The 13,261-nt window shown below is 38.4% G+C and overlaps 1 protein-coding gene across 1 annotated transcript; it reads left to right on the forward strand.

The window, feature by feature from the left end:
- Positions 1-651: 651 nt before the first annotated feature.
- Positions 652-7,638, forward strand: LOC307030160 (microfibril-associated glycoprotein 4-like). The gene is made up of 5 exons (XM_079666429.1): positions 652-764; positions 1,180-1,377; positions 1,613-1,709; positions 6,428-6,595; positions 7,162-7,638. The coding sequence occupies exons 1-5, from the start codon at positions 750-752 to the stop codon at positions 7,428-7,430; spliced, it is 747 nt and encodes a 248-aa protein (XP_079522555.1). The 5' UTR covers positions 652-749; the 3' UTR covers positions 7,431-7,638.
- Positions 7,639-13,261: the final 5,623 nt, after the last annotated feature.

Consider the following 13,261-nt stretch of genomic DNA (forward strand, 5'->3'; position numbering starts at 1 on the left):
CCCACCTGTGAAACATTAAAATAGCTCTCATTTTCTGGGTAAAACCCGCCAATAGTTTGAATATCATAGCTCAGACTGAGAATCTAAAGAGGTGCAAGCTGCATTATTCTACACAAGCAATACTGAGACCAGAGGCCAACAATCACAATCAAGGAGCTACAGAGTTCAGTGGCTAAACGTGGAGTGAAGGTGCACCAGCAAACAATGTTGAGAGCTCTGCATAATACTTGCCGTTATCTCTATCATGCTGTTGGCATGCTTTTCGTCAGCAGGGACTGAGTATCTCAGAAGAATGGATACAGCACAATACAGGGAGAACCTTCTTCTTCACCTTTTAGCAGAACAATGATCCCAAGCACAAGGCCGAGGCAACACAGTAGTGGTTAAACAACAGAAAGGTTGATGTCCTAAAGTGGCTCAAAGACCAGACATCATCTCATCGAGAATCTGTGGCACTTTTACACGGTGTGCAAATCCTTTTTTCAAAAATGGCTCCTGCTCCAGTGTAACAAGTCTTTCTCCATTCCAGTAATGAATGCTGGTTACATTTTTGCCTTTCCTTTTCTTCCTTGTTTATATATTGGCTATGTGCCTATTTAATACAACCAACCATTGATAAACCTTAAAATAACACAGCTTGTCACGCACTTCCAAAAACACGTGATGCACAGTCTGTTTAAATGCCTAGGTTCCAAACAAGAGTCACCTCAAACAACAGAGTGAACAGAGCGTAGACCTTCCTTTCCACGATGAAGATGCTGCAGGTAAGAAAACACACAGATATATATATTTGAATGTCTCTGTCCTCTGCTGATAATCAATACTAGCATCCATACTTGGAGCTGTCTCAAACGTGATTTACTCTGAGCAAATTAATAACCATGAATAAACTAATGTATTACCATTAATAAATTAGTTTATATGTATTCATTAGAAAATGGTTTCTCCCATGTTCCCCTTTAAACCGTGGGTTTTTCTCCGGAAGTGTTTCCTTGTACGATGTGAGGGTCTAAGGACAGAGGGTCTCGTATTGTCATACTGATATTCTGTACAAACTGTGAAGTCCACTGAGACAAATGTAACATATAAATAAACATTGATTGATTGATTAAAAACTGTGCAGGAAATCACTTCAAAAGGTGCTGTAGGTTGTTAATATTTCCTCTCTTTTGCATCCAGGTGACATTATTCGTGGCTCTTCTGGGGTTTTTAGCCTCAGCTGCCACTGGCTCGCAGGATCTTCTGCCCTTCGACTGCAATGAAATCTATTGCCATGACAACACCAGCTTGAGTGGGGTGTACACCATCTTCCCCGGGGATCCCACCACTCCCCTGCAAGTCTACTGTGACATGAACACTGACGGGGGCGGATGGACGGTCAGTATATCAGATTTGATCATACTATGTGCTTTTCTTAGACCTTGTAAACCTGCTTTGGGAACTCATGACTTATGTGATTTTTTTTTTTCTCATTTCCATAATTGACATCGGAACCAACAGTCCTGTTCACTGGTCAACATACTTTGTAAAGTTGTCCAGATGTAGTTATTGGAGTACAACATGTTGGTATCCTATTATCCTGTATCACTCTTCTTCCTACTCTTCCTCTCAGGTATTTCTCCAGAGGATGGATGGGACTGAAAACTTCTACAGGCCCTGGAGTCACTATAAGGCCGGATTTGGGAACATGGCAGGAGAATATTGGCTCGGTGAGTGTTCAACTAATAAATTCAACGCATTTTTCATCTTAATATGCTGTCAGATGAAGGAAAATTAAAATGATTGGTGCCTACTGGGGAATGCTGGTGTGACTGCCGAGTGACGGTTCTAGACCAATTTTACTGGGGGGGACCAGGCTGGAGCCAGTTATTTTTGTATTTATATTATACAATAAACATGGATTATACGACAGTACAGTAATTGCGTAAAATAAACATAAAATACAGTAATTGCTATGTGCTTCTGTACAGTTATTTATTTCAGTAACTGTAAGTTACAGTTTTTTGTTTCAGTAGTTATTGTTTTGTCCTTTACAGTACTTGTTTTAGTAACTAAGTTACAATTAAATTAAATTACATAAACAGAATTTGCTGCAACACTGAATATAAGGCACTGCACCGTTCAATCTCTACTGAACATCCAGGTCTCTGCATCCCAGGTGAAGTGTTCTCTTCTTTCACATTACAGCAACGATATCCTGATTTTTAGTCTCTCAATGTCTAGGCTTGAATCTTACTTGAAGTAAAAAGGGAACAGCCTCTGGTCGGAATTGACAAGTGTTGTTTTTTATCCTGCATGGCCAGTGGCGGTGTACCGCTCTAAGGGGTCCGACTACAAGGCTGAGTTACATTAGTTCCGCTTATTGCGCCAGCCTTATAGCCAATAAATGGTAATATTATAAACTTTTATTTTGAAGGGGGTAACAGGGGGGTCCCAGGTCAGCATTACTGACAGGCCCCTGTTGCCCCCCCCCCCCCCCCCCCTAGAACAGCCCCTGTGACTGCCTCAACTGGCAGGCTTTGCTCCATATGATACCGTATGTTTAGCTTAAGGAAGAAGAAAAACATTCCAATCTCAGAGACAATATCAACAATACACTGCTACACTACACATTGTGTTACGTTGGCTTTACTTTCTTACCGATAATTCATTGGGCAGTGAAGTGTACTTTTAAACAAGATGATCTACAGATGTAGCGATTCATTTCAGACAGTTTGAAACGCGACGGCCGTGATTGGTACGTGATCTGCCCTCGCTCAAGGCAAAACCTCCAGCTTGACTTGAGACCGCCTCGTGATAGATAAATGTAATTATAATGAAGACAGCTGCAATGGATCATTGATCCACCAGGGGGTGCAGTGGGGTTCCACACTGGAGCTCATGTGAAATAAAGTCAGATACAGTACGCTGGATGTACAGCGGAACTTTGTTAAGATCCATATGTCACGGATATCATACTCTGTGCTAAATAAGAGACATGTAATCATTTACAAAACATCACCATGTTGTTATTTAACAAAATAATGTTGTTTAGTCGAAAAAAACGAACGGGAGGAAATGCAGCCCGGCTCTCGATTTTTAATCCTAATTTAATCATCATCTTCACCACGATCACATATTTTTATGTTCGCCGAATTGACATGAAATCACTGACACATATGAATATACTGTATTCAACTCCATTAAAACGTTATTAACATTCCTAAACTCTGTAATTCACAAAAAATATTTATATTTTAATGGAGTCTCGTCGGCAGATCAGGATCCCAACGCGCAGCGGAGGGATCTTGGTCTGCATGACGGGTGTTTTTCCCCATAAGGAACAAGTCGCTGCAAATTATCCCGCTTATTACATCGCCACATTCTCAACAAAGTAACGACATGACTCCCAATATTAATTTAAATGCTTTTATGGATTTAGAAAATGTTTTTATTGATTTAAAAAATAGTTGTATGTATTGATTTAAATTGACATGCATCCGCTAAGAAAAATAGTCCGTTGTTACCGTTTTTTAAACAGTGTGAATGAAACGGCAGCTATCTCCCCCCTCCCCCCCTGATCTTTCTTCTCCAGCAGCTAAATTAACTGTAGGTTACTCTGAGTGACCATAGACTGTATGTGACAAGCTTACAGTTAGTGACGTAACAACACCATACAAGCTGGTGGGTTGAAAGCAATACAGGAGGTAAAAATAACTACAATAATTGTGATATATTTATTGTGGCTTTTATGTTTTTAGGTATAAAATGTTATGTAATTCAGGCTTATAGTTCACCCTTCTCTAAAAACCTTCAACAATGACAATATTCATTGTAATTTAATAAATCCTTCCAACACACATTGTAAAAAATAGCCTACAGTTAAGAAATCATTTCAATATGTACATCTTCTGATGTAACAAGAATAACATTATAAATAGTAACATAGCTGAACATGGTATTGCACATTTAGCTTTGAGTGTTACTGACCTGAGATGTTTTTATTACATGAATTAAGGTGACTGAGGCTTTGGGATGCAAACTCATCTGTATGAAAAAGGTGACAAGGATCCGAGCCCCCGGCTTCCCCACCCCACGGAATAACAGAGGATTTCAGCAGTCAGAACAACTAAAGCAGCAGTGTTAATAATAACAGAAACGCGAAAGAGTCACATCTAATAGAAATATATAAAAGCATTTATTTTAAATTGTGTAGCAGCCAGTTTATAATTTTGGCAGCACTGTTGAGCATTTTGAAAATGTATTTTCATGCCTCTGTGCAAGGCTTAGTCTTTCTATCTTTATAGCCACATGGTGTAAAGCAGTGGTTCTCAAACTTTTTCTGTCAGGCCCCCCCTTTGGAGAAAAAAAAAAGTCGGGCCCCCCCAAAACGAATAATCAGGCTCAGTGGCGGCGCCAGAGATTTATTTTGGGGGTGCTGTGGGGTAGCTTGACGTTTCATAGAGGGTGCTCAAACATTTAGGGTTTCCCATTAATGTACCGGTCGCTACAGTGGAATTTTCTACTGCAACAATCCCCACGCAAATACACAACGTACCCGCGACTGTTACAATGAAGGCTCGATATTCAGCTCACGGCATATAGGTGTAAGCAGGGATAAAGTGCTATTTTTATAGGTGATGTGTGGACGTCACATAGGGGGGTCCGGGGGCAAGCTTCCCCGGGAAGATTTATTTTTAAATATTGAAGTTAAAAGCATCAATCTGGTGCACTTTGAGAGCGAAAGGAAGAGATCTATGGATACATCTCTCAACACCCATATGAAACAGAAATGTAAACAGATTTACTTTTTCTTGATGGATATTTTACAAATCACCCTTTTAAACTTTATTCTTGTTTTACTGTCATATAGTATTTCATACCTGTTTTTCATTTATTCTCTTATTTTTTTATAACTATAATGATCATATAAACGTGTGCCTCGGAAATAATTATTTACATTAATGGTGACCAAAACATTTGAGACCCACTGAGATAACACTGAGAGAGTCCTTTAGCTCTCAGTCTGACAGGAGAGGACTCTCCTCCACTTTGTTGTTGAAAAAACTCCTTATATCCGTTAGCGTAGCTCGCTAGCACCAGAAGCTAACAACAACGATCTCCAGTACCGGTGCGCTCTCTCTCTCTCACGCGCACACAAAATGGCTCGTTCCACACACACACACAGAGCCGAGCTTTAATGAAACAGAGACCCAGACGTAATAGTACTGTACTGCATCATATTATTTTCGAATCAATAATTTTTCAAATTATGATTTTTATTTTATTTTTTATTTTTATCTTTTATTTTTTTTTTTATAACCATTTTTCCTCCTGGTCTCTCGCGCCCCCCCTGGCATGCCTCTGCGCCCACCAGGGGGGGCGCGCCCCCCACTTTGAGAACCACTGGTGTAAAGTAACTAAGTTCATAAACTCAACAAGTACTATACTTGGGCACAATTTTGAGATACTTGTACTTTATTTAAGTATTTCAATGTTTTGCTACTTTGTTCTTCTACTCCACTACAGTTCAGAGGTACATGCTGTACTTTTCCTCCACTCCATGTATTTAATACCTTTAGTTATTTTACAGATGTGGATTAATTAAGTGAAATATAATCAAGTGTTAAATCAGACTTTAGTTCCACCTGGAGTAAATCCACAAGCTACCCTGCAGTATACAAAGTCATTCAAACTAGCTGCACCTTTACCAGCTTTGAGAACACTTTCATGTTCAATCATTATAAAACATATCATATAACATATCATATATATTATTCTGAAATATATATCATATCACATATATCACATATATGAAAAATCACATATAACACATAGCACATTCTAAAATACTAAAATGTTCAATCAATAAAGTAACATCTTATCTTATCTTAATAATATCTTCATATTAATAATAATAATAATAATAAATCATACAGTATGTGTCCGAAAGGGAGCAGGAGGAAGCAAACACAAAAATATACAACAAATATACTGCATATTAAAGCAAACGATTGTAAAGGTAAAAGTATGAGCATAAACAAATGAAGAAGTGTAATGTAAACATTTACATTATTATTATGATTATTTAATATATAAAGACTATATGTTATTGAATTACAAGATTAGATATACTTTAGTTTAGTATCTAAAATAGTGATGTGTTCAAATGCTCTTCAAAACACAACTGAAAGTCCATGAAACTTGTCTTTCTGTATTTGTGAATGAAGCGCCATCTCATGGTAAAAACCTGAGATTGAAAATCTGGCAACGCCCTCTTGGAAAATAGTGGGAGGGCTTAACATTCCTCTATACTGGTTTTACGCAGGTCGTAGGCAGGAAGCTGTAAGCTGGAGTCTGAAATGAAGTGCTACATCTGTAAGGGGGAAAGAGGTTAACTAATGGTACTAAAGGTTATGTGAAACAGATTTTTTGTTCCTTTTCTAAGGCCTGGAAAACATCCTCCTGCTGACTGTGAGGAAGGAAAACGGGCTGCGGGTCGACATGGAGGACTGGGAGGGGGGGAAGAGGTACGCCAAGTACTCCTCCTTCTCCATCGATTCTGAGGTTGACGGTTATAAGCTTCACCTGGGCAGATTCACTGGCGGAAAAGCAGGTAAGGATTACTGTGTGGACATTACTTTGGGAAAAAAAAATTCTTGCTTGTATTGTCTAGCTTTCCAACGCATTTTACGCGATAGGCTAAGGGGCGGGGTATTTCTAAGCAGTTGACAAATCACAGCAGAGCCGGTCAGCTGACCAATCAGAGCAGACTGGGCTCTGGTTTCAGATAGAGGGTGAAAAGAGGTGCTGCAGCACAGGCAGTTTGAGAAAAATAAAGAGCTTTTTGAACATTAAAGCATGTCAGAGTCCCATAAGAGACACAAAATACAAATATAAACCTGAAAACTAGCATAATATGTCCTCTCTATATATATTATTTGTTAAAAGGAAAGGTTGGTCTGGTGACACTTGGTGGGTATTTTTGGGGACTTAAGTGTTGCAATTTGGACGTGTGAGAAATGTAATATTAAATTACATAAAATAGAAATACCTTAATATTCTGTACCTATTGTTCTTTATGTCATTTATAGAAACATAAAATTAAATATATTACCCACATTGGCATTAAAATAAGTGTTTCTGGGTTTCAAGTTCGTTTGTTTTTATTTGTATTTCCAGGGGACAGTTTGACATACCACAACAACATGAAGTTCTCAACGTTTGACAGAGATCAGGACACGTGGTCGGGTAACTGCGCTAAGACTTATCTCGGTGCATTCTGGAACCAAAAATGCAGTGTTGCCAACCCCACCGGTCTGTACGCACCTCCAGGTCTTGTGACGGCAAATCAAGGCGTTTTGTGGAATTCGTGGAAGGGCGCGAACTATGGCATGAAGACTTTAGCCATGAAGATCAGATCAGTCTCTGCATGTGCATGCGCAAAATAACCTGATTAGCTGTACACTTTTATTGTTGACTTTATTAATGTTTTCAAGTTTATACAAGATTTCAAACAACTTGGACCTTTGTGTTCACCGAACTATGATTTTCCTGTGAGGCTAAAAATGAAATTCTTGTTTCGATACCACATACATATACTTCCAACAAACACTGTTGTTGAATAATCATAATCATATAGTAAATGCTACAGTGCTACATGTGTTTTGAATTCTTTCAAATTGTTCATTCTTGTTTACCAAACTATGATATTCCTGTCAGGCAAACAATGAAAGTGTGTGTGTTTTTAATGCCAGCTGTTACTATCTTCCACCAACAGAGATAAGCTTGTTATATAAACATATAGTTAATGCTTCAGTCCGATATAACTGTTTCTTTATAAATCAAGGAATGGCTGTAGTTGTATATAAGGGAATTATCAACAATGAAATTAAATTAAATTAAAAACTGATGAAAGTTAGCTTTAAAATGTAATTCCTCTTGTGGAGCACATAGTACTAGCTGTAAATTTCATCTCAGGTAGAGCACAAATTAACTGTGTGTGTGTGTGTGTGTGTGTGTGTGTGTGTGTGTGTGTGTGTGTGTGTGTGTGTGTGTGTGTGTGTGTGTGTGTGTGTGTGTGTGTGTGTGTGTGTGTGTGTGTGTGTGTGTGTGTGTGTGTGTGTGTGTGTGTGTGTGTGTGTGTGTGTGTGTGCGCGCGCGCGCGCGTGTACTGTGACATTAAAATATTGTTGACGGTGGATACAACTAAAACTACGTTTTTCTACTGGGCCTCAACCACTTCAGAACGTAGAGGTGCTGGTGAAATTAGATACTGATAATACCACAAGTGTCTTTTTCAAAGGCAAAGAGGACATTATATCTTCAAATGATTGGCTGCTTAAGTGTGCCGATACATCAAAGTTTGACTGAGCACAAACAATGAAAAGAAACAGAAACAACTCTGGATATCCCCCTTGTTGGATAAGCAATGTGCATTGACTTCAGTAGGCCAAAGAGGTGTGCAAAGATTGATTGATTGATTGATTGATTGGTTGGTTGATTGATTGATTGATTGGTTGATACATTTATTTAGAACAAGTAAAATAAATAATTACAAAACAAAAAAAGTTAACTAGCTTACAGAGAGTTAATCAACATATTGGAGGAGATAACGTAAACATCTGGGAACACTGGTGATAGCCCCAACATCTGGAGACACTGAATCACTTGTCTGACCCAGGCTCGAAGCCAGCGTTCCCACAATCATAAACCATTTGTGACCGAGAATTGCCCGTTCATAAACTGGTAATATCAACATGTAGGGGAGGACTCCCATTCCTTAAGAGAGATAACAGACGTCAGGGTTGGTCATAAACGTCAAAGGGCAAAAAGGTTAGATACCCAGGAGTAAGGAGAATCATTCCCTAACAGGTAGGATCAATTTAGTTGCTCGCTTTAACTTTCACGTAAACGAACGACACTCGCTACGTATATCTAGGGTGCGGAGACGAACCAAAAAGCCTCTTGGAGGGGTATAAAATAACGTACAGGAAGTCGGCCATTTTGAATTTGGCGTCAAAAAAAACGTACTAAATTTGTATCGTCCTCGGGACTTTATCCGAACGACTCGAAATTCGTTGGGTATTATCTCGAGACATGGGCGGCAAAACGGTATCATACATATTTTCTGTTTTTCGCACGGTGTGGCCTTGATTTGGCGCCAAAGTTTGCGTAAGCTCGATGCTAGGCGATCCCTCGCCATGGAACACGATGATGTCATAACTCAAACTGACATGCTCAGAACGCCACCAAACTTCAAGTGATGGTTAACACTCCGGCCCTGAACAGCTTGCACTTGTATTTTTGTTCTACTGTATGTTTACTGAACAACATTAATTTAGTTTTACTCAAGTTTAATGATCGTCAAACCATCTTTTTAATTTGTGCATTATATTTTCTATGTTCTCCACTAGCTGTTCTAAGTTCTCCCCAGAACAGAATATATATATGTATATATATATTTGTATCGTCAGCAAATAAAACTACCCTCAGTATATTTGATATTTTACAGATGTCATTGATGTACAGTATAAACAGTTTAGGACCCAACACTGACCCCTGGGGGACACCACAAGCAATGTTCAAACATGAAGAACAGTCATTTCCCAACTTCACATACTGCTGTCTATTGCTTAAATAGCTTTTAATCCAGTCTAAAACTATACCCCTGATACCATACCTTTGTAATTTATGTAGTAGGATGTCATAGTTGATTGTGTCAAAAGATTTTTTTTAACTATAAAAATCCCGACTGCATATTTGTTGTGTTCAAGGAAATCTGTGATATCCTGAATTGATTCCATAATTGCCAGTGATGTTGATCTGTTTGATCTGAATCCGTATTGACTGTCCGCGATTCATTTGTGCTTTTCTATGAATGCGTCCAGTCCGTTGTTGAATACTTTTTCTAGTATTTTTGAAAATTGGGGAAGCAAAGAGACAGGTCTGTAGTTTGTGAAGTATTGCTTGTTCCCAGTTTTGCATCCAGGTATGACTTTTGCTATTTTCATTTTGTTTGGACAAGTACCGGTTTGGAATGACAGGTTAAAGATGTACGTTAATGGTTTAGAAATCCCCCAAATGACAATTTTTAGTAATGTCATATCAATGTCATTATAATCAGTAGACTTTTTATTTTTACATTTTTTAACAATATCTAATATCTCTCTTTCATCAACTGGTTTAATGAACATAGAGCAGGGGTTTATCTTGAATACATCATCTTGATGTTTCCTCAATTGTCCCTGGATCAGGGATTTTTCCCGCCAAATCGTGTCCAACATTCACAAAGAATTGATTGAAGTTGTTAGCTACATTATTTATATTATACTTTTCATTATTCTTATCAGTAAAATACTCAGGATAGCCTTTTTGTTAGTTCTTACAATACTGTTAAGTATATTGCATATTCCTTTAATATTGCTTTTGTTTTTATCTATTAATTCCTTATAATAGTCTTCCTTGCTTGTTCTTATAATATTCAACTTATTTCTATATTTGCTTATACTTTGAGTTCTTTGTTTAATGAATTCCCTATATAGTGTATTTTTCTTTTTGCAGGCATTTTGTAATCCCTTTGTGATCCATGGACAATGAATATATTGTTTTCTGCTGTATTCTTTAATTGGGCAGTTTTTCTCATATAATGACTTAAATATCATTAGAAAGGTTTCACAAGCAGTATCGATGTTTCTTTCTTGGTAAAGTTTGTCCCAATTCTGTTCCAGCAATTCATTTTTCAGTGAGTTGATGGATTCCTCTGATTGCATCCGTCTGTATCCTTTTTCTTTGTCTGGCTTATTTTTCCTGTAGCTTCTATCATAGACTGTGAACACTGGCAAGTGATCACTGATATCATTGATTAATAACCCACTTACTGTGTGGTTTTCAATGTCATTGTTAAATATATTATCTATTAAGGTGGCACAATGGGATGTCACTCTACTGGGTCTAGTTATTTTCAGAAATAGGCTCAGACTATACATTGTATTGATAACTTCATCAGTAGTTTTGTGCTTGTTAGGATTAAACAGGTTAATATTAAAATATCCACGTATGAAAATAGCTTTGTTATTTATTTTGGAAAACATGCCCTCCATCCAGTCTGTGAACATTTCAATACTTGACCCTGGCGCCCTATATATACAGCTAATTATGACATTTTTTTCCTTGTAGATTTAAATTGTTATACTTTCTAATAGGTTGTCAACCACAGTTGTCATACTGTCCACCACACTAAAGTGCATAGTTGTATCCACATGGCAACTCCTCCTCCTCCCTTATTTGGTCTATTTTTGTATCTGAGCTCATATCCATCCAGCTCAAAGTCTATGCCCTTTTCGGTATTGATCCAGGTTTCAGAAATAGCAATAATGTTGATTAGTACATTTATGTAAATATTCTCTGATGTTGTTAAAGTTGCATACAGGCTTCTGCTATTGTCAGAGACTCTATGACACAGCCTATCATAACAACCTAGTGAGCTGTCCAACAACATAATCTCTGACCCAAACAATGTTCTGAATAGTGAATATGAACTGCTACCATCTAATCGGAGATACAGGTCCCACGATTCATTAAAGTCAGACTGAAGCACTCCTTGTGCATCAGTCAATCCTCACAGTAAATACAGAGCTAAATCCCAGATCAAATGCACGCTGAAGATTCTTTGAGCAGCTTTTCTCTCACTGATTGTGCTGTTATGTTAAATGTTTGTTGTTTTTGTTTCATGTATTTTTGTCTGGATATTTGTCTGTTGATGTTGGACATGGAGCTGCTGTGACGCAAGTCAAATTTCAGACTTGATCTGAAAAATAAAGTAATATCGTATCGTATCTTATCGTATTAAAATGGAAGATTGACAATTTGCCATTTGATTCGATGTTCTGGTTGTATTTTTTATCAGTGTAGTAGTAGCAGATGTTGTTGTTGAAGAAAAAGGTATTGTCCGGATCAGTTTCATTTTCCAAGTCTTGTAGCTTGAGATCAGTGTTCTCAAATGTTTTAAGTTCCAATTGATCATTATCCTTTATCCTCTGAGTTATGTCACGATTGACTTCAGATGTATATGAGCGGGGAATGTGTGTGTGTTACCTCACAGTCCAGTGTATGATGATGATCACTGGTATATCTGTCGAAATCCATGACGTTCCTGATGACCAGCACTTTTGCTTCCTCTGGTGTTCCATTTAGTTTAATAAATATGTTACAGTTTGAAGTCCAAGTGTTTTGAATTGTTCTCTGTTTCTTTAGGTAGCGCACTTTTCTAGCTATGTCAGCGTTGCTTAGTTAAATTATCATTCATATAGACATCTGATCCTTTCAGCTTTCTTCCCTATTAGCAGACTGGTCTTGTGTTTTCTGTTCACAAACCTCAGTATGATAGCCGGATTGTTGCTGTCCTTCCGCCTGGGTAGAGGGTGACATGCCTCGATGTTATTGCAATCCAGTTGTATCCCCTTGGACTGTAGGAAAGCAGCCACCTGTTGCTCCGTGGAGCTAGCATCCAGTTCCCCGGGCTCCCCCCCGGTGTCCAGCGTTCACAGCCCGGGCATACGACTGGGGCCTTACTTTGAGCCCAGTGATGATCACGTCGTTTATCCGGGTGTACTACTCCAAGTCCTCCACCCTGCTTTCCAGGTATTCCAGACGCTTGTCTTTTTCCGCATTCTGAATCCGTAGAATGTTCACCTCCTCAACCAGGTCCAGGATGCCCTTCTGTTGTAGCCTGACAGCAGAGATTTCTCCGGATAGAAAAGTAGAGCGACTTTTGATCTCGTTGACCTCCTCAGACGACTGGGTCTTCCTGGGTCCCATGAGTTTTATTTGTTTGTTTTTCTGTGATTGTTTTGTTTATTTACTGCTACCAGCATTAAGTTGGCACCCCTTTAGCTTTGCGGCGAACAAACCGAAGCGCTTCCCACGGCAAATTTCCGGTCTATCCCCCCATATACATCCCTCTCCTGCAACACGATGCAGGTATTTGGACGGATGCTTATGGATATTTGTCCTTGTTTTGCTTTCGATTTTAGATTAGATTGATTGTCTAAAGGGGGAAATTCATTCTCACAGCACTGTACATGTACACAATATACATACACAACAACAATAACACAGACAACAAGAGATAGCGACACACATGGCAGTTAAACTCAGTGAGGCCTGATATTTAAAGATCTCCTATCATGCTATTTTTAGGCATATATTATGGGTCTCAGATATATACAAATATATAAAAAACATGTTTATGATGTATTTTGCTCAAAATACCAAACTGATC

Source organism: Notothenia rossii, assembly GCF_949606895.1.
Source record: "Notothenia rossii genome assembly, chromosome: 1".
Taxonomy (NCBI): domain Eukaryota; kingdom Metazoa; phylum Chordata; class Actinopteri; order Perciformes; family Nototheniidae; genus Notothenia; species Notothenia rossii.

Excerpts from the sequence above, each read along its gene's own strand:
- LOC307030160 (XM_079666429.1), top strand. Across the intron at positions 1,378-1,612 it reads CTGACGGGGGCGGATGGACG|GTATTTCTCCAGAGGATGGA; the intron begins GTCAGTATATCA and ends TCTTCCTCTCAG. Across the intron at positions 6,596-7,161 it reads ATTCACTGGCGGAAAAGCAG|GGGACAGTTTGACATACCAC; the intron begins GTAAGGATTACT and ends TTGTATTTCCAG.